This window comes from Mycteria americana, chromosome 2 (assembly GCF_035582795.1).
Source record: "Mycteria americana isolate JAX WOST 10 ecotype Jacksonville Zoo and Gardens chromosome 2, USCA_MyAme_1.0, whole genome shotgun sequence".
NCBI classification, from domain to species: Eukaryota; Metazoa; Chordata; class Aves; order Ciconiiformes; family Ciconiidae; genus Mycteria; species Mycteria americana.
In genome coordinates this window covers 60488635-60515190 of record NC_134366.1, presented here as the reverse complement: position 1 = coordinate 60515190, position 26556 = coordinate 60488635, and the positions used below count along the sequence as shown (strand labels likewise).

Sequence of the window (26556 nt, the reverse complement as noted above, 5' to 3'; positions counted from 1 at the left end):
CCGGCGCTCTCCGTCGCGGTGCCCTTGCAGCACCCGGACGAGCCTGCAAGGGGGGGACGACTCGGGAGGCAGCCGGTGCCTAATTTTTGAAACTTGGGGATTGTTTGAGCTGTTCAAACCCCCGCGTTGCCTGCTTGCACGGCAGCTCGTTGCCTGCTCGTTGCCTGCTGCCCCAGCTGCCAGCAGCCTGTGACCGACCAGGCTGACCTCGCAGGCTGCCCGGCGCTGGCGGGGGGCGACCCCGTCGCACAGACCTCACCGCCCCCAAAGCCCCCGGGGGTGGAAGCGGGGATCTGGGTCTCGCCCATTACAGAGATGGGCCAGTTCAAAAACCATTTCTGCCCCCTTCCCCCGTGAGCTGGAGCTAGTTAGGCTCCGGGTTTAGCTTGAAGGTCATCCGTAAATAAAAATAACGGGCCTGAATTTATCGCGGGTCACACCATTCCCAACTCTAGTGTCTCGGTCCGGCTGTCTTTTTTTATGACTTTTAACAATACTTGAGGTGGAAATGAGGCGAACAAGCCTGGAATTGACACAGAGAGAGAGGAAGTTGTTTCGTGGTATGAGGTTGACTGCTATGGCGTTGGTGATAGCTGGTCACCATAAAAAGCTCTCATACAAGTAGAGGATTTAATGCAGCCTCAGAGTAAGGCTGTCTCTGTGTCTGTGCTTCATCTTTTGCCTTTAAATTGAAGCAGGTTCCAGAATTCTTGCCTGCGTATCGCAGCCTGCCAGGATGCAGGTGAAGGCATAGTGCTCCCCTTCTTAATGCTCCCCAGTTACCCAGCTCTCCAGCATATTGTCAGTGTCCAAGTAGTTGTTAGGAGCTTCTCAGTTTTTAGAAAAATGCGGTTTAAGAGTTTCACACCAAGCTTTCAGATGAGTGTTCTAGTAATTAGACACCTGGAAAGTGGAGGGGCCTAAGCAAATTAAGTGTCAAAGTCCTAGTGAGAAAAGTACCTAACTCATTAGGCAATTTTGAAAGCACTAATTTAAACCACAGACCTAGACTTGGCTTCATCTTTAGAAATGTAAAATAGCCCTCACTTTCTGTGAAGCCCCTCTGAGCTGCAGGTGTTCAGCATTCCTATTTAAAGAATGTAAATAAAAACTGATGGTGCCCAGTGCCTTGCGGGATCAGCCCATTAATGATAGAAAGGAATAAAACCTTTGCTCTGTGAAATTAACTAGAGAAGAAAAAAAATCTCATTTTTTTATGTTGTCACAAAGTGAAATGTAGTATGTGAAGATGTGCTCACAAATCAAGGAGTCCAATTTCCTGTCCTAGTTATATTTAATGTAAGTGTGGATTTGTTGGAACACAACCATTGCAGACCTGCACTCGTCTATCTGATACCGGGGTTTCGCTCAAGATATTATAATACACTATTGAAAGTGTCTTGGTAGTAAGTGCACTGGTCCTGCGGGCCTCTATGGATCACGGTCATGACAGCGACTCCATGTTAAAGCGTTACCTTCCTTTCAGCCTTATCAGCACTATCAAAATACTCTGCACAGCTGCATTATGTGATGCAGTTTCATTGCTTTGTAGCCACCTCCATCTCCCATCCCTCAAGACTGGCTTTTTATTTCTACATGTCTAATTCACCCTGGTGAGGAGAACGTCAGCATGTTACGAATCCTGATTATGTATGTGCATTTGATGAATTTTGTAGATACGGAAGTTGTGGAGAAGAATGTGCTTTTTCAGAAATTGTAGTTGGTGGTTTTTAGCTCACATACCAAGGACTAATCCTGTTTCTAGTTCTGGCTTTGGGGCTTTTATATTTGATGGGCATACTTTCTACATGCTGCCTGAAAATATAAGATACCTAAATATATTTGGAAGGCTTTGATCTTGCTTCTTTCAATTTTGAGTACTATTCTGTGAGAAGTTGTATGACATGTTATTTTTCTTGGCCCTTTAAAAGTTGACTTTTTAAACATATGCATAATAGTTCTAAAAGAGGCTATTCCTTGCCATGTGCATTAGGGGAACTTGTTGCTTGGACCACTTCAGGCTGCCTTTTAGTTTTTGGTTTTTTTTAAACTGGAATCCAAAGGCTGGTCTGAGCCTTTATATTGCCTGTTCGGCCTGGGCTGCAGATCTCCAGCAGACTTCAGTGTTTGAATGTCACCCTAGTCATGCATTAGATTTTAAGAGAACTGCTGGGTTCACAGTGCTTTTCATGCGGGTAATAATGATCCCTGCTATTTTGTTTGTTTACCTATTTATTTTTCATAAAACATCTAAAGACACTGATTTTGCAGTCAGCAGATGCTGCTGTTGCACCCCGTCTGCAAAGCCCATCCGGTGGGTGCAGAGCCGGGGCAGGCCGTGGAACCCACAGTCCCCTGCCTGGGGCGATCAGCTGCACGGTGGGGACCGGCTGGAGGTGGCACCCAGCTGTGCCATGTCACCAGCACCATACACCTACCCGCTGGGCTGGGAGGCTGTGGAAGGGCCCATGGGGCATATGTGGAAGAAGAGCCTAGCCAGTGTCCTGGCAGCAGTGTGGTGCCAGGGACATCACCTTCCTCTGGAGCTGGAGGAAGCAGTGAAGGGGTTGAAGCTGTCTTGAAGGCGCTACTTAGATACTTTCTCTGAGCTAATTTCTGAAATGGAGAAGGTCTTACTGCTGTTGTACCACTTTGGGTTTTTTTTTCCATGAAGAGTGAGAGGGAAGTGGTGGTGATTGTGGTGACACTGAGCGGTGCAGCCATGTGGCAGGGCAGCAACAAAAGAGGACTAATTTTGGAAGGAGGGAACTCTAATCCCCCAGGCAGATCTGTGCCTCGCTGTGACCACTGCAGTCAGATTATCCTTGTCAAAGTAGCACCTCTTTCTCCATAGTTCCTGCCTGTCTTGTTGTTTGAATAGAATGTGAAGCTGCCGCACATTTTGAATAATCCAGTTTTATTTGTGGCACGCTCTGGTGTAATTTAATGACCCTTCCTCAGTAAATGGCTGGTCTCTGAAGGCAGACTAGAGAGTGAGTTCAAAAGGTGTTGTTGCTCATCGTTCCTGGCTGTTACCTGACATGACATACATCAGCTGGAACATCACAGAGTTGCTGTGAAACTGCGACAGCACATTAATTTTTCCTAAGTACCGTTTGCCTTAGAGTCGTTGCCAGCGAGAAAGGTGAGAGCGGGATCGCCGGAGGATGACACCAGAGAGGGCTGAGCTGATAAACAAAAGAAAGAGAATAGCCGGCTGCGCTGGCGTTACCAGCTCAGAGGCTCATTTGCATCTGCAGCACTCCCGGGGAGCGGGTCGCATTGGGAATAACAGCTGCAGTCATTAACACAGCTTTTCCGTATCTCCCTAGGGAGGGTGGGCAAGGGTGACCACCAAGGGAGCTTGCCTCCTGGGAGGGAAGGGGACAAGCTCCTTGTGTGTACTGGCTGTGGCCAGGGGGGACGCAGAGTTTCCCTCTGTCCTGCAGGAAAGTGCCGCTGCCGTAATAAACCGCAGGGAAGGCCGATGTGCTGCAAGCACAGTTTGGAGCTGGAGCTGAGTGTGTTTCCAGCCTGCTAAGAGGAACCTGCAGAACAGCATTACCCACACTCAAAGTTCAGTGGCTGTCGTCCCTGATAGAAGGGCTTTGCTGTCTTTCCCAGTAAGGCAAGAGGTACTGGCATTGGGGGCTCTGGCCCATGTGTGCTGGTGACACAGAGCCTCCCTATATCAGAGAGCACAGGGTGGATGACTCCTGATCCCACCACTGCTCAGAGTACCAGGGACACGTTGCCCTTAGTTGAGGGCTGCCTGTCTCCCCGTGCATGGCCCACTGGTGTCTGTGGGTGGCGAAGAGAGACACATATGCAGCCCCGGGAGGGGGGAGAAGAGCTGAAGGAGTACCTTCAGCGGGCCGAGAGTGAGGTGAGGCAGGGATGGTCTCCTGCGGACCAGCTTTGAGATGCCGGTCCCCATAGCGCAGCCAGGATGGAGGCACGTGAAGGGTGGGTTGTTCCCCTGTGCTGGGTCAGGGAGCCCATTGGCGCAAGTCTGTGATGTGATCTGTTACCTTCCAGGTTTTCCACACTGACTGTGCAACTCTGCTATTGCTTTTATACACCCGGTGCTGTTAAATGGTTAGACCGTTGGCCAAGAGCACACTGCTGGCAGTGCTCGACGTGGCGTGCACAATAACCAGCAGTTTCAGTGGAATTTCAGCTGTTGCGGAGTAGTCAGACATCCATGTTTATCCTTCACCTGGCCTCTGCCAGTTGGGCTGGAGGATAAGTGGTCCCAGAAACCAGAGCAGGTCAATAGATCCATCTTGTTCCAAAATCCTAGTTAACTGGAACCAGTTGGAAACTTGCTGTAATGGAAATTTCGGTTGTGTATAATTTTTTTAACAGAATGCAGTGCTTTAGTCTGCCTCCACTTTTGTTTTTTTTCCTGTGTTTTTTGTGTATTCCAACTTTTCAGGGAGTGAATTAGGCTCACTTACGTAAAAGCACATCTCTTGAGCAGCACTGCAGACTCTGAATGCTGAAGCAACATTGTTTGAAGACTCGATCTTTTGCTCTGAAGGTTCACATAAGAAGAGTGTCCTCGAGACAAACTCAGTCCATGTACATCCCCCTCTGAAGATAGCTTGTCTTGTGCTGCTCAATTAGTGGCATTTTTAAGGGTGCCAGTCTGCAGCTTCTCCCCTAGCGTGGCCTGCCTGTGAGCTGGGTTGTTAAGGAGAGCTGTGCTTTTGTGTGTTGTGCCGTGTCCCTCCACTCCAACTGGGTATGTTACTAAGTGGGAATATTTGTGCGGCACCTCATATCATTCCTTTTTGTTTGTTTGTTTTTTCCAGAACACTATAATTATACATCTTCAAATGTAAATGCTGGCTTGCCTCTAAATGTGGCACATTCCTCATTGTCAACTCCATGTCATGGCCTTCAGACATCAAATCCCGTCATTTCAGTTGTCCCATCGACAAACCATCCTTCTGGATACGGAGGACACATAGACAGCGGGGCCTCCGAGTATTACCTGCCACCAAACATCAGACCTAATGGAGCTCCAGCGCTGGAGAGCCCTAGAATTGAGATCACTTCTTACATGGGACTTCATCATAACAACAACCAGTTTTTCCACGATGAGGTTGAGGAGGCCATCCCAAACGCCAAGCGGTCACCTTCCACTGCCACTTTGAACTTACCAAATATTGAGGCATACAGAGACCCATCCTGCCTGAGTCCAGCGAGTAGCTTGTCTTCCAGAAGCTGCAACTCTGAAGCGTCTTCCTATGAGTCCAACTACTCATATCCGTACACTTCACCCCAGACCTCTCCATGGCAGTCTCCGTGTGTCTCTCCAAAGACCACTGACACAGAGGAGGGCTACCAGCGCAGCATGGTGGCCTGCACTTTGCTCAGTTCCCCAAGGCACTCTCCATCGACGTCTCCCAGGACGAGCGTCACGGAGGAGAACTGGCTGGGGGCTCGCAACTCCAGGCCTCCGTCTCCCTGCAACAAGAGAAAGTACAGCCTCAATGGCCGGCAGACCTCCTACTCCCCGCATCACTCCCCCACGCCTTCTCCACAAAACTCACCGCGGGTGAGCGTCACGGATGAGACGTGGCTGGGGAACACCAACCAGTATACCAGCTCTGCCATTGTTGCCGCTATCAATGCCCTCACCACTGACAGCACCATAGATATGAACGATGGGATTCCCATCAAGTCGAGGAAGACTGCCATCGACCACACCCCATCCATGACTCTCAAAACTGAACCGGCTGGCGAGGATCACGGGACCATATCACCAACTGCCGATTTGTCACCAGAAGACTTCTCCAGCTTTCAGCACATCAGGAAAGGAAACTTCTGTGAGCAGTACCTGTCCGTGCCACAGCATCCCTACCAGTGGGCCAAGCCAAAGTCTCTGTCTCCAACATCCTACATGAGGTAAGGAACCCTGACTTAGAGAGCCATCCTGATAATATCTTTATTGCATGCTTTTTTTTTCCTCCTTCCCCTTCCTGTCTGCTTCCTGCCAAAGCTGCCCATCCGCTCATTCCACTTAGCCATATCGTGTGACGCTGCCTGTGTTGTTGGTGTGGCATGACCACGAGTAAAGCCTTGAAGGGTTAAAGAGGCTGTTCTAGGAGCTGGCCATGTGTGGGTTGTAACTGGTTATCTGCTTCCCAGGGGATGAGGCCCAACCTGGGCAGTCTGGAAATGGGGTATTCAGAAGCTCATCAGGCAGCAGGACTATTTGGTGCCATCAAATCTGTGGCTTTAGTTAAGTAGTTCATCATGTCTTAGTACGGTGTTATTGTAGGACAGGGAGACGGTCTCATTATTGTGGCTGTTACAGGGCCTTCTACATTTATGCTTTATAGACAGTGAATACAAACAGAATAGGAATATGGTTCTTTTGTGCATTATTTCCGCGTTTACTTCAGTTCATCTGAAAGCTGCTTATCAATCTTTTTTTCCTATCTGTATTGGACAGTGATTTTCTTTTTTCCGCCTTCCCCACCATTTTTATGTTTAAAGAAGAAAACCTTATTTGTCAGCTGATAATACTCAATATACTGGTCACACTTGTTGCAATAGGAGCCTGGGTAGGAAGCACCACAGAATAGGCAGAATTCAAGTTACATCCGTTGCTTTCTCTTTCGGGCTCAGTTATGGTCTTTATTTTGAAGTCTTCTGAAGGCTGTATATGCAGAAGCACATGGTGGAGGAAAAGAGTTTGGCTTTCCAAAAGTTTGCAGGGTATTCTGAGTCCTTGTTCCCAGTCCCTGTTCCCAGTCCCTGTTTGTGATGGCAACCCCCTCTCTTCCTCCCCAAGGACACCTGGCTTTTTGCTCTTGACAGCAAAGCTGTCTTTCTCAAAATCAAAGAAGTGGGCACGTAGCTGAAATGTTTTCATTAGCGATACATTCCCTGACTCTCAACCTTGCCAGTCTCACTTTTCTCCAGCCAGCACCTCTCTGCCACGTGCTGTCTCCCAAAACAAGTTGAGCGGTCCATGGCCCTTTGTGTTACAGTGTGTAGCGCTGTGGTCCCCTTCCCCATTGTTCTCCTCCTCCTCCTGTCTGCATTGCCCAAGCTCCTTGCAGGACCCTGGCTCAATTCAGCACTGGGAAATGCAGCAACCCCTTTGGGTCTGGCCGAGCCATCCAGAGGTAGGCACTCGCTGCCTTTCGGAGCTGGGATAGAGACTTTTAACACCAGGCAAACCCTTCAGAGCCTTCCCACGTACTTAAAAGAAGCCTTTTACGTTCTCCCACTGAAGTGCCAAGTAGTCCACGTTCATCAGAGAGGCCGGCCCTGGGCTTTTACGTCGGGGAGCTGCTTTTTGCCGAAGACTTCAAGGCAATAATAGGACAGTTTGACCAAACAGGCTTTTATCTTTCCGTTGCAGCGAGAGGCCCGCAGACGCTTTGCTGCAGTCCGTCAGGAGGCAGCCAGCATGCCTGTGCGCTAACACAAACAAGAAAGGTGAAGCATACAAAACAGAGCCCCACTATGTTGTGTATTTAACATTTTTTTCCACTGTTTTGGTCTTGTATAAAATATGTTTCCTGGTTCGCAATATGTTTCCATGTGATCTCATTAACTCGTGCTCTAGGGCAGTTGGAAGTTACTGTCGAAATGTGATTTTAAGTTATTTTACCAATCAGATACACTGACTGTGCTTCCTTCCACCAAAAATACCTCTTGTTTTATGTATATGAAAGTGCTGGGCAACTGAGCACGGACGTCAACAGGATCACAGCCTACGCAACAGAAACTATGTTATTTTAAATCTTTCAAAAAAAATTGGTTAAGAATTTGTCACAACAGAGCTGGATTTTTTTCCTGTTATGTTACGCATCTGTTCTATTTCAAACGTGAGGGCTGAAGGGGTGGGTTCCAACAAACAACTTGGGCTCCAAAATCTACCCGGTCATAATGATTTTGAGATAACCAGATTTGACTACCTCCTCTCTGTCTTCCTGAATATGCGGTACAGTTTTCATCAAAAGCCAGCGTGCCTTGGAAAATCACTGACGCCTTTCCCTCCCTCTCTTGCATTCCCATCTCTTTGGGGGCAGGGGGGAGCAGGCTCAGGCAGACCGTCGGGTGGGTGCTGTCTCCTTTCCCAGGGTTTTATAGCAGCATCAGTCTAAAAGGGAAACTGCTTTTTTGTATTGCTTCTAAAATTGATGATGTTTTTCATTTGTTGTAATTAAAGCTCAATCCACTTTAGGCTTTTCAAGTCCCAGAACAAGGGAATAATAAGAGTATATAATAAGAGTATAATAATGCCTGCCTTAACAGAAACACCGTATTTCTGTGCCTCATGCTTCTCTTGGTCGCTTACGAGGACTGTGAGCTTGGAGGCTCAGCCTGGTCCCCACGCTGTGGGCTCTTTGGAGCAGGTTTGGGCTCACACATCCCCCTCAAGAGCTATGAATGTGTGACTCTATTCCTGCATGGGACTCAGCACGCAGGTGCTGAGGATCGCAAGATGGGGTGGGAGGGCAGAGCCCAACCCCACAGCCAAAGCTGAAGTTGCACAGGGTAACCTAGGTCTGCTGGGGATTTGTCTGCGGTGCTTTGGTTGCAGCCCAGGGCCTCGCGCCAGATCTTTGGATGTAGAAAATATTTAGGGACCAAGCAGAGATTTTCAGGGGAAGCTTTGGAACAAACCCTGAATTGATAGGATGGGAATTGTACCTTTTCCAGGCCAAAATGGGTTACCTAAATGTACCAGTCTGCCTCAAAAACTACTTGAGGTAAATCGTTATGCATGAAGTCCAGAGATGGTCTTTGTGAAATTCTGCTTTAGCTTTTAGCTCCAAGGTCTTTTTTTATTTCAGTATTTATGCCTTGTGCTGTCTCACTCAAATGCAAGAAGTTTCTGTCTGTAGTCCTTCTTTTATAGTTAATGTAGCAGATAGTTTAGAAAGAAGCACTCTACCAGGCAGTTATTGTATGATCAGGTGATGCTCTGTGTTTCTCAAGCCCTTGCTGTCTCAGTTGTGTTCCTTTCTGTGACATTTCTCCATCGCTCCTCGGTGCTGTGTGATGCAGAATCTCTCATGGGCAAAAATGTCAAAGCCAAAATGGAAGTACAGGACTGGACTTCGGCCCTCAGGTATAGGGGCAGTGTTAGTGACTATTTCCAAAACTAAAATCCCATTTTTATTTTTTACCTGCTCATTAGCATGTCCCAAATCATCCTATATTACAACAAAAAGTATAGGCGCTCATGAAAGTGCCGGATATTTGAGTCTCTTACACATTTTTTATGACTTCTTCTTTAGCTGCTGTATTTGACTAAACACAACCTGAAATTTCCTAGAGACAGTTTCTTACTCATTGAAAAGTAATGCATTGTAGTTACTTCAAGTGTCATCAGTTTAATCGAAGAAGTGTGTTGGCCTGTAACACTTGAGTTTTCATTAAATGTAGTGTGTTTTTGGGGGAGGGGGAAGAGAAATGATTGGGTTTGTTGGTTGGGCGTATGGCATGTATGAGGTCTGCCACACCAAAAGTAGCTTCCAGGAATAGAGAGCCAGTTCCAGGTGGTTTATAAAAGCTCCCTCTTGTACAGCTTATTTTTTTTAACCGTTGAAAGCCACATTTTCTTTAGCTGCAGTCTCTTTTTCAGCCTCAAAAATATACATGTATGTTCCTGACCTCACAGACACGGGGTCATGTAGTTTTATATATCGAGGCTGTAGTTTGCACCCAGAGAATGTATGGCTGGATACCTGTCTACCAGTTGCAAAAGCACATTTGGTAAAAGCCAAAAGTCTGCATCAATGGGCTTGTTTATTTTTTGCAGATTTTTTGGATTCTACTTTTGTGACTGTGACGGTATTAAACTCAAACATGAAAAAATCATTCATTGAGGCCCCAAACCATATGATTTCCTTAAAAATCATGATTTAAGAATGTTGCATATTTTTTCCTTCTTTCTTTTGATTTGTGGACCTGTCAGATGGTCTTGATGCCTTTTTTTTTTTTTTTTTTTTTTGTAAATAGGTGTTTTGGTCCAGATCATGAGGTAGAGGACACCCTTGCTGGGGAGAAGCTTGGGAGAAGTCTTGAGTTTCTCAAGAAATTGGGGTTTTCTGAAGGTGGAAAAGGGGCACCAGCTGTGTTAAGATGAGAGAGTCACTGGTGCAGCAGCACTGGATTTGCTGACCTGTGCATTCATGGCAAACTTGTGTGTTTATGGCAAGCGAGAGGAAGTTCCTCAGACAAAGCAAAGGCAGGGCTGTCTGGGCAAGACCCAGTGAAATGGGGACTTGCGGCTGTGTGTCAGTGACCATCTCCTGGGACTCGTTAGTGTTAATTGGGGGGCAGGGGGAGTGGACAGGGAAGAGCCTGCAATGCCTCTAACCATTTTCTCTCTCCTGCTATATTCAGGCTGGATGGGGATATTTAGATGCTTCAACAAGTTCGGTTTGCCACCACGTAGCGGTGGCTTTTGATTACGTTAGGTTGCCGTACCATAAGGCTGAAGACTGCTTGGAAGCCTGTCTCAGTAAACTGATTTTTGTTTGTTTGTTTGTTTGATTTAATCCTCCCCACGCTTTCTCCTAATGCCTCTGTGAGCATCTTATTAGTGGCCTTCCTTCACCAGCTTGTTTTAGCACCGTGTGATTCTAAATTCAGAAGGAGCAGAGATGCGATGCCAGCCACTTCTTAATCTCCATTCCTGCAGCAATATTTTCTTGTTCTTTCTCTAAGCCAACAAATGCAAAATTTCCCATGCAAATTGATCTCTGAATGTGAAATTTCAGGACGATAGTGTTAAGTATTATCTGGGAGTATGACGACGACTCACGTTTTCAGACTTCAGTGCGAGGAATTCCAGTGCGCCATATGCGCTCCATGGAGGAGCTACTTGCTCCGCATGCCAGCAGGATCCAGCCAAGTCTGGGGTGGGACACAGCATCTATTTTAACAGCTCACAGCCAGATTGCTCAATTGTCAGACAGGAAATAAAAAAAGAGAGAAAAATCTACCCACATTAACTCATAGGTGAAATATAAAGCAGGTAAATTTTTCTGACCACAACCAAGTTGGTGGACACATAGGCATCATCGTTGTTTTCTTACTCTTCATAAAAACACACAAGGATCTTTAATAGGCATCCGCTTTGATGTGAGGCATGGGTAATAAATAAGAAATTGTAACCATATTTGCATTTGCGCGCAGTTGGAGCAGGGGCAAGCTAGCAGCCTGGTAAAAGTTTCAGCAGCCCTGTGGTTTCTCTAGTTCATGTTTGTTTCTAAAGGAACACTCCCTGTTAGAAAACATCAGTTTAGTGCAGGGCACCCAGTCTCAGCCACACTCCTTCTAAGTCACTTGCTTTCCTTTAGGCGCTGAAACACACTTACCATCCTGCTCTTCCAGGCAGTGGCTTATGCCGCTGTCAGGCAGGTATCTGGGGTAGATGACTCCATGCTGTGGTACGTGGCCAACGAGCAGGGTTAGTCCCTGTGCAAGACCGGCAGTTCTTCTGACACCTTTTGCACAGCAGCCTAGTTAAGGACAAAAATGTTTGCAAATCTCTTTTTCAGGTGGCCTTGGGCATCTAGTAGCTTAGAAAGTGTGATGGTAATTTAATTCCCAAATGCATAGCAGTCATGTGAAAATGGGGCTTAAACACCTTTGCAAAGTTTAGTATAAGTTTTTGGCTGTGTTTCCTCCCTGTCTATATTCCAGTGTGTTGCTTACTATCTTTTTTTTTTTTTTTTTTGGTAACTTGATAAATCCTTCTGCTGAAGGCAGAAGTCAGCCAGACTGGATAATCTGTTTTTGATTTAATCATATTGTGTATCTGGTGTATGCAAAATAAATCACTATTCATCTGTTTTGTAATCTGATCTACGTAGAACGGAGTTACATTGAGCGAGTTTTCTACAGCCTAACACCAGGTTTTGTGAACCCACCTTGAAACAACCATCCCTCATTACAGCAGGAGACGTAGAAAGGAATGGGACAGGTTTTCAGTTGGTGGAAAATTCGATCTGAGGGAAATACACCAATGTATATTTGATAGAAAGACCATGTGAAGACCTTTTTTTTTCCTCTTCTTGACCCCTGTGGAAGGGCTTTTCTCCCCTCCGCATGATGCTGGCTAGATGAGGTAGTTTGGGCCTTTTCAAATTGATAAGGTTTATTTGCAGCAACCGGATTTGATTTTACCACTACACTATTTGCTTGGTGACATTTTCCTTTAACCACGTTTAGCCGCAGGAAGCTAAGTGCATGATGAAGATAACCTAACATAGGAAATAGCTCTGACAGCCCCAGCCCATGACACTGTTAAATGCATCACTCTGCTTCCTTTATCAGGAAAACTGCCATTAATTGTCAATTTATAATTGGGCAGGTGATATTTTGGAATTTCAATGATAGATTGAACCTAACAGTGAACTGTATTTTTATTTTCAGGCTTTATTTGAGAACATGAATTTTACAACTTAATTATACTGACATTTTCAGGTGCTGAAAGGGGGTTTTGTGGGTTTTTTCTTTTTTTTTAAAAGAGATGTAATTAGTTATGGAACTATTACTTACTTCCACATATCTTAAAAAAAGATGCCTCTTCACTTTGAGGGGTACATGCTGCTGGTCAGAGTTGTCCTTTTTAATTAAGTGTTAAAAATTTCTAATCTGATAGGTGTTGTGTCTTCAGGAAAAAAAAAGATCCATCAAGTGAGAATTTACTTAAAACCAAAAACATCTGTTTAAAAATGTGTGCTGATCATCACCAGGAGAGACACAGCTGTTTTGCTGTGCTCTTTGTCATTTATCATTAGTCAAATATGGTTTATCCAGAAATTTTTTTTTTGAGACTTTTTCAGACTAGAGTATGTGTACCTAACGTGCTAGCCAAAGACTAGTGGCAATATACAATGGCCAATTGCCTGTAATTTTTTGCTGTCTCTTTGCTCTTTGTATGAGTATCCGGTAGCAGCAGAGCTCCTCCTCACCCCCAAGGTGGGCCCTGGCCATTTTGGGGGAAAGGCTTGCACAGGAGCTCAGAAGACGTAGCATCCTGCCTCTGGCCAAGGCTGGGCCTCCCACCCTTGGCAGGGGCGGTAGCCAAATTCAGGATTTGTCCCTGGCAGGGTCTTGCCTCTGCGGAGAGTGCCCTGCTGGCTCCTGCTGGATCCAGATGTTCACAGGAGCTGGGAGACCTCACAGTGGCAACATCTTCTTTTTGGATGAGCTCCCATTTGGGCTGAGCTGGGAGCTGTATGGCTACTTTCTTCTCTCTCCCTCTGTTATTTTTGAGGATGCTCCGTGTCCTGAGGGCTGGAGAGCAGAGTAGCTGGAAGTTTGGAGCCTGCAACTCGCCAGCAAGCTGTGCTGGGGTAGGAGGGGGTGCCCAGGGAGTGAGGGTGATCCTGGTCCTCACCCAGGGCTGGGACTTAGTGGCTCCAGCTGACCCCTGTAGTGCATGTAGCACGTGTCTATAGGCATCCAAATCACATGGCTCAAATTGGCAAATTTATAAGCAGTGAAGAAAGATAATGTAGAGAAATGTAGCACCAGCTGAAGTTCCATCAGTATGCACATGTGCACCAGCAGATAGGAGTTAAATATGCTGGGGATAAAGGGCTGGATAATCAGTTAAAAAAAAAAAAAAGGCAAACCAAAAAAAATCCCAGTGTGCGTGAGTGGTTGAGGTCTGGCAAAGCAAAAAAAAAAAACCCCAGAGTGAGTGGTTGAAGTGTGGCCCACAGTGGGAGATAGCAGGGATGCTTTGGGGGATGTGAGAGCTGTAATGCCTGTGGAGCCGAAAGCGCACTGGGGTAGCGTGTGGATCACAGAGATGGTAAAATGGAGTATTCAGTCTCCAGCTGAATATGTGCTTGTAAGATATGCATCCAGCATGGAAGCTCTTTTGCATCCTCTCCCTCCCAGCCAGCTCATTTTCAGCTGTGATTCACGCTGCTCAGACTGTCCTTGCACACCAGGGCTGTAGCAGTGAGGCAGGGAACTGGTAAATCCCCAGCAGGCAGCCTCCTTGCAGACCGGGGTGAGAGCTAATTAGCCCTTCCGCTTCCTTGTCTGCACTCTGCAGTAGGTAGCCCTGGTTCATGGCAGGTAGCCCCGGTCCATGGCAACAACAAAAGGGTCAAAGATGTGATTTTCTGCTTGCTGGTCGTCTCCAGGCTGATGGGAGAGGTAATAAAGTTTGATGTAAGAGGACAGGGTAGTATGTTGCAGTTGTGCCATTTAACTACTTGTAAAGGCTTTTGAAGGACATCTGGTGAGGAGACTTCACCAGAGGAGAGAATATGCACTAGAGATAAAATTAGTGTTTTCATCATGAAGCTTTTTGCTTCAATTTTAAGATCAATAAATTTGTCTCATGCCTAACACTGTTTCAACAGTGCTTGTTTGTTTCTTTTTTTTTTTACCCCAAAGCATCAACTTGGCATTTTTTACAGCCGAGCTCTCCTGACTATTTTCAAGTGTGGTTTTACACTGGAAGTGGGTTTCTAAGAATGACACTTCCCCACCATCGCCTGCTGTTGGGCCTGCTTGCTTGTGTGATGGTAATGAGTCCTTAATATTTTAGTTAATTGCAGAGTCAATACAGGGCTGGAAGAGTGAGCTGGATTTTCTTCTGGCTTGTGCATCATCGTTAGTAGGATTTGTAAGCAAGTTCTGACTTCAGAGCTTGCTCCCTTGCAGTGCATGCACCAGAAAGAGACTGGCTTCACTTTGAGACTCTCTGACGTGTTTTGTGTTGGGAAGGAAGCTGGGAAATGGCTTTTTTTTCCTTCTTTCTGCCCCCATAAACGGAGCAGATTTGTTGAAATCCATTAGATTCATTAAATGCAGAACTCCTCCAGAGCTGGTTTGGCATTCACTTCCACAGCAGAAGTCCTCTTCCTTAAATTCCTCTGCATCTTTCTGCCTACCTTTCTCCTTTTGGTTCAAGAATCAATATATTAAGATATTTGTAAGCTGTGTCTTAACGTTTTTCCATTTTGTTTACAAACGGGACAGCATCTGGGCCATCAGATATGCTCTACCCATAAATCTTCATAAAATAACCATTACCTTCTAAATTACTTATGTCGTGGCATTATCCATATTGATGAAATTTTAAATGTAAGACAGTGAAGGATGAACTGTGAAACACAGTCTCTAAAGTAATAGTGTTGGATGCTTGTGGTTTGTGATCGTGTACTTGATGTTAATTTTTAATATGTTTTACTTTCCATTACAGCCCATCCCTGCCTGCCCTTGATTGGCAGCTGCCATCTCACTCAGGACCTTATGAACTGCGTATTGAAGTGCAGCCGAAATCCCACCACCGAGCTCATTACGAGACAGAAGGCAGTCGAGGGGCTGTAAAGGCATCTGCGGGGGGCCACCCTATTGTGCAGGTACCAAAACATGTAACAAGCAGCACTGGTTGTTTATCTTGGCGCTCTGTGATTAGCACCCTTTCTTCTCCAAAACCGAAAAGTGACAGTAGATTTTTCCTGTCCTCAAAGATTACTGTGCATGAGTGCACCTTAGAGCATATTTTAAGCTGTATGGACCAAGCCTTGATTAAAAACAAGGCAAGAGCATCCACTTGCTCTTAGCAATGTGAATACGGTGCAAGCGGATTGCTGCACTGTCTGTGTACGGCTTAGCAAGTGTTCAGCTGGCAAGCAGTGACCGTGGACCTATCTGCAGTCAGATTCCAGACATGCAGTTTATACTCAAATCAGCTGGGGACGTGCCTCAGTACACTTAGTCCTTAACTTGTGGTTGGATTAATCAGAGCTGTGAACACATGTCAGAGGGCAGAGCCGTAGCAGTAATGTGGAAGCATGTTGCTGGTTTGGATGTTGCAGTGAATGCTGAGCAAAGTGAGGCTTTTTGAGTTTCTTCTGTTTAGTTCCTTAAACCCTTCCAGGCACTCTGGAAAACATCTGAGCTCTGAATCTAGTTTCATGAATTCTACCGAACTCTTCAGTTACTGTATATAAAGCATTTAATTTAATAACACTGTAAACTGATCCTTAATTCATTTATGTGACTAGTCTCAGTCATTTTTAAAGGACTTTTCTCAGGAGTGGGAAGAACAAGATTTAGATGTTTAAAACAAAAAAAAGAAAAAGTAGCGGAAGAGAGCCAGCTGTGCCTGTCCCTCCTCAGCTGCTTCTTTCTCACCCAGAGAAGTTAAACTTTCAGTGCCTTCTCTTGGGGTTGTGACCCCCTGTGCAGCGGAGCCCAGGTTTTATCACTGCCCAGATGCTGTGGAGCCCACCGGTGTCAGGGCACTGTCTGTGGGAGGGAGGCAGGCGCTGCAACCATGCTTACGCTGCTTGGGTTTATGCCACAACTCTTGCTGTAGGAGCAGCGGCTTGTCGAAAGACGGGATGACTCAAGATGATGTACAGACCACATCTGCAGGGCTCTCGTGTGTTTGTTTATTTGCTGTAAAACCCTGTTAGCAAACACGTCGTTGGAAGGAACGATGCGAGTTTGAGATGACGTTGGGCAGGGAGTGCCACTACAGAATTTGTGTGCTGCCGCGGCAGCTGAAAAAGGAAAGTGAGGGGAGTTATCAGCAGCAAACACAGTTCGCTCTTTAGCTCTGCCAAAACTCATCAGTGACATGGGATTATGGAAGCGATCTGCTGAAAGACAAAAGGTTTTAGCAGAACATTTGTGAATGATATTAAAGAGGGGTTTGTGGCAGACACGCTTGATGGCAATTAATACCTACTCTGTTTGTGGCTTGATGCAAGAAAATGTAAATGGGGAGGCATCAATTCGCAGCAGTCAACCTGGTGTTTAAAGTTTCCTACGTGCTTTTTGGAAAGACTGAATGTGATGCCAACGTTTAATTGGACTAAATGTGTCCAGACATTTCCCCTCTCATTCCCTGTCCTGGTCTGTCAGGAGTGAGCATGCTACTTCCAAACAAAAACAAGTGTCAGAAAAGAGGAGAGGAGAGGAAACTGTGGAAGGGCCTGAAGGGAGAGGGGAGGAAGCAGCCAGTCCTAACCCTGTCAATTGGCTCTACCGGTTTAATAAAGATTAATGTATTTTTCAGCCCTTTTATTACAACCTGAACATCCTTTTCTCCAAAAAGAACAGAAACATGAAGAGGGCCAGAAAAAGCTTCTCCATGCCGACATTGCTATTCCAGCCAGAGTTATCTGTTTGAGGAAATACTTAAAAGCTTCTGACTTAGACCAGAGTTGGACGGATGAAAAGTACTTCCAAAAAAGAAAGAAAATACTTATAAATACTTTTTATAAGAGAAATAGTAAGTACTTATAAATAAAGAAGTACTTCAAAAACAAAAGTACTTATACATAAATGAAAGGAGGAGGAGGAAATCTAGGGAGTAACTTCTGATAAATCGGTGACTGACAAAAGCTGTAAAATGCATCTCTGAATCAACATATTTCCAGATGTTGCAGGTGTTTGCATTGGGATTGATTAAGTCTACTATGTTACACAGAAAGGAACCCAAACTTCAGAGTTCACACCCAGGTGTAAGCTCAAACAGTATCTGAGTGTCTTCAGGTGAGACATTTTGAATCAAGCTTTTCCCTCTAATATTTCCCAGTGTTTTCAGCTGTGTTGACACAGGGAAACCCGTCATAAACCTGATCTGACCTCTTGCGCTACCCTTTTGTGTTAGTTTTTTGCCCCGTGTGGGCAGTCATGTCTTTCTTAGGTTGCTGCTTTGGGGGAGTTTGCTTAAATTCTGGTTTTGTAAAAGCTCTTCCCCTTTACCTTCGACAAGAGGAGAATGTGGAAGAGGTCTCTTCCTCCCTTCTCCATTTCAAACCCCCTCTCACTAGCATCCTGCTTCCCAAACCAGGAGACTTTCTCACACTAATACCTCCACATATCTGTAGGGCATGCTAAGGCAGAGGAGAAGTAAATCCAAAAAGCATCCGCTGCTCACGGCATGGTTCCCCAGCAAAATTTCCAGGAGGTTGCTTTCTCTGCAGCCAGGGCACGTTTATCTTTTTTTTTCCCCAGGCAACGTTAGCTTCCTTGCTGCTGCCCCATCTCTTCTTGTAGGAGGTGGAAGGGTCCAAGAATCAAAGGTTTCTGAGGCAAGCGTGCTGGATGAGGAGAGCGGTGGTGTAGGAGGGCAGGAGTCTCTCGTGGGTGTGACATGAAGTCCAGGGTTGGAGACAAATTTTTTCCTTGGCTCTGGTGACTCCTCCAGGCTCTTGACTTTTCTCTGGAGCTGGAGAGGACCGCTGAAGAGTTTTGCACTGGGACCCAGTAGCATACTCAATGCCCGCCAGTGTATGAGATTACTCTCCTCTCCCAAAGCTGAGCCTGGGAAAGGGCAGGCAGTGCTGAGCATGGCAGGCTGCCATGGGGGTTTATGCTGACCTGCAGAAGGGGCGAGCCTGGCAGGTGCTGGCAGCTGCCCACGGCAACAGAGTCTTGCCCCGACCTGGTGCTGGAAGGCGCCGCTCGCTCCTTATCATCTCTCCATCATCTGTGTGGGGCTTGCTCAGTGGAGACTCCTGCGGGCTGTCTCCCGGGCGCATTTTATGCCAGCAGGATTTCCTATGGATTTCCTTCTGTGAGATGGCTGCACCCTCCCTTCTGCACTTAGGAACCATACATTTTTGAGTGCTTCAAGTTGCCTGTGAGGGTTAATGAGCCTGGTAATGCAATATTCCTCTCTCTCACATTTTGCTTTTGCCTGTTTGGATGTGTGGCTGCCGTGGCAGTCCCAGGCTACTGCTGTTCTTGATTGCTAAACGTTTTGAGAGTGGGATGAGCCGGCGCACCTAGCGAGCTAAAAATGCTGCAGAAGATTGTCAAGCGAGCGGTGCTGGGGAGCGGTGCTGGTGAGCTCATGGCTGGCACCAGCTTTTACCCCTTGGCTCAGGGAAATATTATGTGAGTTGTCGTTGCCTTCGGTGATTTCAGACTGGGGCACTCCCCCCTCTGAGTCAGAACGGGGCTGGTGCCCCAGCTGGCGTTGGGCGTTATGAAGCTGCATGCTGTGCCAGGTGAGGGTGAAACCTGGGACCACTTTGGGGAGCGACATCATGCCTGTTAGCATCCTGCTGGCCCCTCCGCATTTGCAGGAGTTCATGACTGGGGTGAGGATTTCTCTGAATGGAGCAAGATGAAGTGAATGGGGACTTCAGGAAACCCAGGGAGTTAGATAGCTACAGCCATATTCCAAGCGAGGTGAATTTAATTCAAGGGGTTTACGTCCAGAACATCTTAAAAACATTCTCCATTTGGACCTATCTCCCATTCTTCCCATTTTAAAAGTGGTGGTGAGGAGTTCCACAAGGTGGGGGTTACATTCCAGCCAGTGATGGCTCTGTTTCAGCCATAGGTAAGTAATCTGGCAGATAAAAGTTTGGGATCCCTGGGGAGGGATGGCACCAGATTATAAATATATGGTCTGTAGATATTCTGATTAATAACTCATCTTTGGAATAAGTCAAGCACTTTGGCTGCCTGAGATGGAATTTTTACAAGCAGGGCGTGGTGAGATAACATTCAAATACTCAAGAATGTTTAATTAAAGGGTATGATTTACTCCCATATTGGACTAAAGGGTGAAAGAAAATACTCAAATGCACAGAATAGTCTAGTAAGCACTTTCAAAAGTCATGATTATTATTCAGTTTTTTGACGCAAAATATGGCAGGAATTTTCTTCAAGATCACTCTTGACGTGAGGTAGATAAATTGGTTAGAAAACGGGAAGAAAAGGAGTTGTAGGGTTTTTCCTTTATTATCTAGGTAACCGGTACTAGCCAGAATTTGTTTTCTTCTTGGAAAAATAAGTTAATATTGAAGATGCAGTGAATGCTGTCTTGCCTTTCACTGTACAGCTTTGCAGTGAGATGGTAGAGGTTGTGTATAGCTTGTGCGCTCCAATACAGAATTTGATCTGAGCCTGTGAACAGATGAATAGTCTGAACTCCCTCATTTTACAGGCAAAACACAATGATTTGTCTGCTGATTTACATAGTCAAAATGTTGTCTGTGCCAGCAGACTTGCTCACAAGAGTTGGCTTGTGTCGTTTCTTGATGAGATCTCAAGTAGACACTTTGGGTCTGGTTTTCAAAGGCCTTGAGGCATATGTTGGGATTTTTAAATCCCCTTATGACTAACAGTGTCAAACTCTTCTCTAAAGCAGTTGCTGTCTCAGTATTTTTGTACATCTCCATATCACCATAATTAGGCACCAACATGCCTCTGAACTATTTGTGCACCCCGGTAACACGTGGAGCGTGTTATCATTTGCTTCCCATGGACGAGTTGGTTTTGTGCTTTCGGATAATGAGCTCAAGTAGCCCAGGTCCAGATGTGCTGGCCACCGCAGGTATCTATCAGAGTCCTTTCATCTTCTGGACGCAAGACCTATGAATACCTTTTGCAAACCCCTCAGGGAATAGAAAGCCTTGTCGATCAAACTGTTGTAACTTCAGGGGGCAGCAGTCAGTCCAGCAAGCTGCAAATGCATTCAGGTTGGGGCTTTAACATCACAGTCTCATATAGCAGTTCTCCTGCACTCGGCTTCACAAATAGTTAACCGCGTGAGGTAATAGGGTTGTGCAGTTACACAGAAGGCAAGATGGGAAGAAGAGAGAAATGAAGAGCTAAAGGAAAAGACTTGGAAAGAAGTGTTCACCATTGATGACAGGAAGGAGATGAAGGGATAAGGAAGCTGAGAGGAAGGCTCTTCCAGACAGAGCAGGGTAAGTCCTGTGCAGCAATGCTCTGATTGCTGCACAGCAAGAGTGAGCCTGTGGTTAATTTTTAAGTACATAGTATGGGACTTCTCATATACCTGCAGTGCATGCATAAGTGCTTTACTTGGTAGGGGTCCCCCAGTGCTGCGAGTTTGTTTTAAATAACAGGGCTGCCACCATTGCTGGGTGAGTCAAGGGAATTGGAAGGAAAACAGTCCCTGGTGGGTCCAGCTCATGGCCATCTGACACCTGACCAAGAGGAGTGGATGTGGAAAAAATAATGTTAGCCGCTTTCCCCTTCCCTCTCTGGGTCTATCAGAGCAGAGAAGAGGGCATATTCTCATTAGTAAGCAGTGATTCAACTTGTCATGCCACCGTCAATTTCCTCTCTGTGCTGCTCTTGACTTCTTTTTAGAAGACAACGTCACCCTTTTATCCAGATGGAAATATAATCCTTTCTTATGGTGAGGATATAAAGACATTGGCAAGCACCTGTTAGCCAGGTTGCAATTAATAGCACAAAGCCATGCAAACATACAACAAACCAGACAGGGAGCCTACATTTTATAGCCTTGTTTTAGACAGCCGGTACTTCTTAAGAATAAATCTAAGCTGAATGGCTTTCTCACTTCTTGCATCTGTATAGTTAAAGCTAACCTCAAACTAGCAGACAGATAATCAAAACTGAAAAGTAGAATGATTTGGCAGATGTTTTAAGACTGCTATTGCTTCTATAAATCCAACAAATGGAAGAAAGCCCATTGAAAGCTATTTATCACGGTTTTTCATTGTTAGAAGATCGTATTTTGGGAAGGGGGGAGTTTCTTTTTTTTGGTATTTCACATGAAGTTGATCCCACAGGCTAGCTCCACAAGCACAGCCATATAGGTAGCTTATGGCCTCCCTGAGAAGGGCCAAGTCCAGAAGGGAGCCGTTCTGGAAAGTGTGCTGCTGTCAGCCAATGAAGATTTCACGACCCTGAAAATGCAACTTCAGCTCTGATTTATGAGCAGTCCTGGGGACAGGCCTCTGCTGTTTGGCGCAACAGACCTTTCCAAATAAAAAACAAAATTTCCACCACCCAGTGCTTCCGGGGGTGCATTCTGCTCTCCTTTAAAAATGATACTTTGCCCACACTTGGCCTGATGGACGCTGCAGTACATATCCCGGCTGTTAGGGTGCCGAGATAATGAATCTGGCTTTCCAGCCTGAAGGATTTAGCCCAACATCCTAGGTCTGCCTTCAGTTTGGACTTGCTGGCTGCCAGCAAAGCAGAAGTTAGTGGTGGCCTTGAGGGAGGAGGGGATGGAAAGCATTCCCACTCCTCCGCCATTGCTGTCTCTGTTCCCTTGGGAAAGGGGATGATGATATCAGCTCCCAGCTTTCCTCTTCCTTGGCCTCTCCCGGTTGCCTTTCTGCCTTGTCCTTTGTGACAAGGGAGTCGGTGGCATGGCTTTCGCTGTGTAGGGTATCTTCTAGCTGTCCTCTGGTGGTGGTTGATAAGGCAAAGACCTTCTAGGTTAGGCCTAGGAAGGAAGCAGAGGAGTCATCTTTATCTCCACCACTGCTCACAGAGCCATCCTTTTTGCTTCCCTTGTCAGGCTGGTTTTGGTGACCAGCAGCACACACACCCTGAGTGTTCAGAAACAATGTGATGGAAGTCTCTGCAAGACCAAGACAGACAGAATGTAAATGTAGTAGTCTTTCTTCTCTTATTCCTCATTTACTTTGTCTTCAGGTCTCATGCTGCATCTTTTCACTTGGTGAATTGTTTGCAGTGTGGACAGAATTTTTTCTGCACATTGTTTGAAAGGGTGATTCATCATTATTTTGGAAGCATACCTCAAAAACGTGTATCACTGCTCTCCAGGGAGGAATCAGGACTCATCCTTGACTGTTTGAGTGCTATGCTTTTTTTGTCCTTTGCATCCCTTTTGCCCCCTGCTTAATATTGCATCACTCCTGCTAAAAGTTGCAGACGCCATGTCTCTTGCTCTGTCTCTGAATTTTCTTTCTAGAAGTTGCCATTCCCCTTTCCCACATAGTGGTCAGGTCCCAAGCAAGATAAGAACAATCCCCCTTGCCTTGTATTTTCTATATAACTAAATAAAGTGCAAGTGTGTCTGTAGGCCTGGGGAGTATCTGTCAGTGGGTGGTGTTCAATGAAGATGGAAACAAAAAAATTAATATAATCAGCAGTTGAAAGGCAATTTCTTTGCAACGGTGTGCTAGGAAAATACCTGTACAAGCCACAGCAGTCTGGCAAAGGCGTTTGTGGTACTGCTAGTGAGGCTGCTGCAAATGTGCTTACGGAGCTAAATGTTCCCAGTTCCTTCCTTTGTACTCTCTGTCAAGATCTGCTAGAGCTCAGGAGCCCATAGTGTGATCTGTTCTCTCTTATATTCCTTTTTAAAAAAAGTATTAGAAAGGAACAGTTCAGCTTAAGTGATACAAGAAGAGACAAACAACAGCCAGTGAGATTCCTGAGGGTTTTGGCACATTTAAAAGCTTAAAAAATGGTCATAACGTAAAAACAAAAATTGGACATTGCTTAATTTGTGCTCTAATAGATCTTTGTCTTTTGGGAACATTATTTGAATGCCTGAGCTATTCCTGTTAAAAAATGGCCCCTGCATCTGCATAGCAATTGCTCTCACAAGGACAATTGGTGGTGATGGTGGGTTTTTTTCCCCCGTAAATTTGTGGTAGAAGCACCCTTCCACTGAAAATGCATGCATCGGGGGAACACCTAGAAGTGATGAGAGTCACGGAATCAGAAGGCCGCAGTTCTGCAGACCTTTCTGAGCTTCAGCAGCTCTTCTTCTGCCCTCCCAGCATCCAAGAAGGAGCTGCAGACACTTCTGGTTAGCTGAAAGAGGCTACCAGTAGTGCTACAAATGGGTACCCACTTTTCTACAGAAAAATACAACATGGGTAGATCTTCTGCTTGCCTCAAATTACCAGACCTCAGTTACAAAAAAAAACCAAAACACCAACCCAAACCAAACCACATTCAAAGCAGTATTGGGGCACTCCTGAAGTCAGTCAGCTTAGCCTGCATAATTCAAGCACATGCTTAGGAGTTTTCTGACTCTTAGTCAGTTTAGCTGTTTTTAAGAAAATAAGACTATGGATAGGTAAGATGTTGAGGACTGGGTTTAAAATGGCTTTGCAGGGAGGTTCAGATGATACGTGAGGCTGTGGTCTGGGTGCGAACCACAATCGTTACTTGACTTAGTTTTGGTTGCAGTTGAGAAGACCTACACCAAAGTTACTGATCAGCAAATCTGCTCCAGACTTGTCAGATTATTGCACATTGACATGTACCCAAAAGCTGAAATGAAACACAGTTAAAATTAAAATGCAGCTTTACTAAAAGCCAGATGCTTCATTATAAGCTGAGCTAACCTACCTGCCAAATACTGCTAACCTGCATGAGGCAGGTGATTAATTTTTTACAAGTCTGCTTTGGCAACTAGACATCTGTCTTCTATTCCTAAAAGTAATATCTCAGGGCAAATGATTTTTTTTCTTATTGGCACTCCAAATTGCATAAAACATATATATAATGAAAATTATATTGTGTGCATTCTGTATGAAGATCTACTGGGGGCCAGTTCGTATTTCAGATCACTTTCACACCAGTGTAACTCCATTGGAATAATTTCTGGTTTTATACTTTCTAATTTCTATATGTAAGAAGAGTAAAAAATCACATCCGTAACATACCTTGTAATCTGGAATGTCAGTATATGTGGTTATAATATAGATTTTCCATTTTAATCAGTCATTGTTCCAACTAACAGGCTGAATCAGTGGAAAATACGGTGTCAAATTACTCAGTTGCTCTCTCAAAGTACGTTGCAGCTTTCATTATGAGCAGGGGGTTATCATTTCTTTCATTGTGAAGAATAGCTTGAGATCTTCTTTGATACGTGCCATGAAAGGGAGATGATCCATTACTGCATCTGCTATATACATACACATAAGTAAAATATGTTGCATGCTGTCAGTGCAGTGAAATCAAATAAACTTTCTCCTCCCTCCACATGTTTAAGAAATCATTTAGCAGGAGTTGCATATTTTCACTGAAACAGTTGAAACACACTAGTGATCAATTTACTTGCACATGGTAAAAATAATACAGGTTGCAGACAGATTTGTAATACGGTTTTTAAACACCTGTTTTTAATGTTTCAGTACCCAATAAAGCAGAGGAACTCCTGCTTTTGGTTTGCATGCAGACATTATGTACATTGGGATTTAAAAGTCTACTGCCTAGGTTTGAAATGCAGCCCTGTTTAAAGCAGTAAACAACACTTGCAGGCACAGTGTGGGTACATTTTTGGGAGTTCCTTGGCACTTTAGTTACAGACACTGAAGCCCCCGCAATGAGTTTTGCTCTTTGGGACACTGATAACATGGTTTTACTGCCAAATGTGAATCCTGGTGAAAACCCATTGCCCTCACCAGACAGGGAGCTCCTCCTTTGCCACTTGCAATCCTACTCGTGTAAAAATATTGCTGGTCCAGTTCTATGTAATGTAAGGGAAAAAATGTAAAAGAGATTGAGCAAAGTGATCTTTCTATTACAGTGCAACAGAGCACTTAAGTACATCCTTAAATTTTCATGAAGTGGGATTAAATGTTGAATGTGTGCTTAAGTTTTCTACCAAGCAAGGATACATTGATCAACTGGCAGTTAAGTGTGTCACTTATTGTTGCTCAGATTACTCAGCTGCAAAATCTGGATTAAGACACTTTCACTGCCTTGCATGGGGGTTACAAGAGATTGGGTGTCACACGTGAGCATGTGGGGCTGCCAACTGCCTGAAAATAGCATGAAAAAGAGGAGCAAGTTGCAGAATCTGCACTCTGTTCTTGCAGAACTCTTTTGCTGCTTTTCAGGAGACCCATTAAGTTTTCTGTCTTAAAAATCTGGTGCACTTTGGGCATTGGTTGCAGGTTCCCTGTGTGTTGCTGCTTCCTTCTGATGGTTTTCAGGTGAATGCTATTAACTGGATCCTCCTTTTCCTCTGCCTTCCGTCCCTTTGATTTTGGGATCCCTTAGGATGATTGCATCTTCTTTTTGTTCCACCACTGTTATGCCTGCCCACATCTAATGGGCGTGAAGTCCTTGTGTCTCTGAAGCTTTTACCAGATGTCTTGATGGCAAGTCAGGTGTAATGATGCTAGCTTCCCATCACTGTCCAAAATCTACCCATTACTTTCCTCTGTCTTCGGGCAAACTGTACCTTTCTTCATGTCATTTAAGTCTGTAATTTAGACCGGTCACTGAAGTCTGCTATATTTAGCTGATTCCTGTGCCTGCATCAAAATAGCAGTATCAGCGTATCATGCATATTCTGTGCAGGTCATGGATGCCCATATTCGCTGTACTAAGTAAGCTGCACGTTCCCGTCCCCTCAGCTTTCTGCCTGTGAAAGGACAGTGGATAGCATTCGGGAAGCCTGCAGCATATCATGGCTGTGCAAGTAGATAAATAGCTAGAAGGGAGTGGGTCAGAAGAGAGATCAGGTTTTGTTTTGAGAGCTGCTCAGAGCCCAGCTGTGCGTGAAACCTGGGCGCAGCTCAGGCAGAAAGGGTTAGTCCCCAGTTTTCATCCCCTTCTTAGCGTCTTCACCTGAGGCTGCTGCTTGGTTTAGCACCGCAAGGAGAGACCTGAGCCCGAGATGGCTGCGTCATGTCAGGATTAAGAAGCTCGAGCACAATGTTGCACAATGTTGGCTTTGCTTGCCTGGCACCAGGACTACCGGCGCTGTGGCTCTCCTGTGTGTGCACGTGGGGACATAATGCTTTGCTTATGAGTGCGGGGTGGAGAAGGGATGTGAGTGACTATTTT

At 45.4% G+C, this 26556-nt stretch overlaps 1 protein-coding gene across 8 annotated transcripts in view; it reads left to right on the top strand.

Moving 5' to 3' along the window:
• The window catches only part of NFATC1 (nuclear factor of activated T cells 1), a 117863-nt gene that overhangs the window by 5169 nt on the left and 86138 nt on the right, over positions 1-26556 (top strand). For all 8 annotated transcript variants that reach the window (XR_012774294.1, XR_012774295.1, XM_075493650.1 and 5 more), the window contains exons 2-3: positions 4818-5916; positions 15218-15377. Coding sequence is in view for 6 of the 8 variants with exons in the window: in XM_075493650.1 (XP_075349765.1) it covers positions 4818-5916; positions 15218-15377 (1259 nt within the window). In the remaining 2 variants the exon portion in view is untranslated. The remainder of the gene's footprint in view (positions 1-4817; positions 5917-15217; positions 15378-26556) is intronic.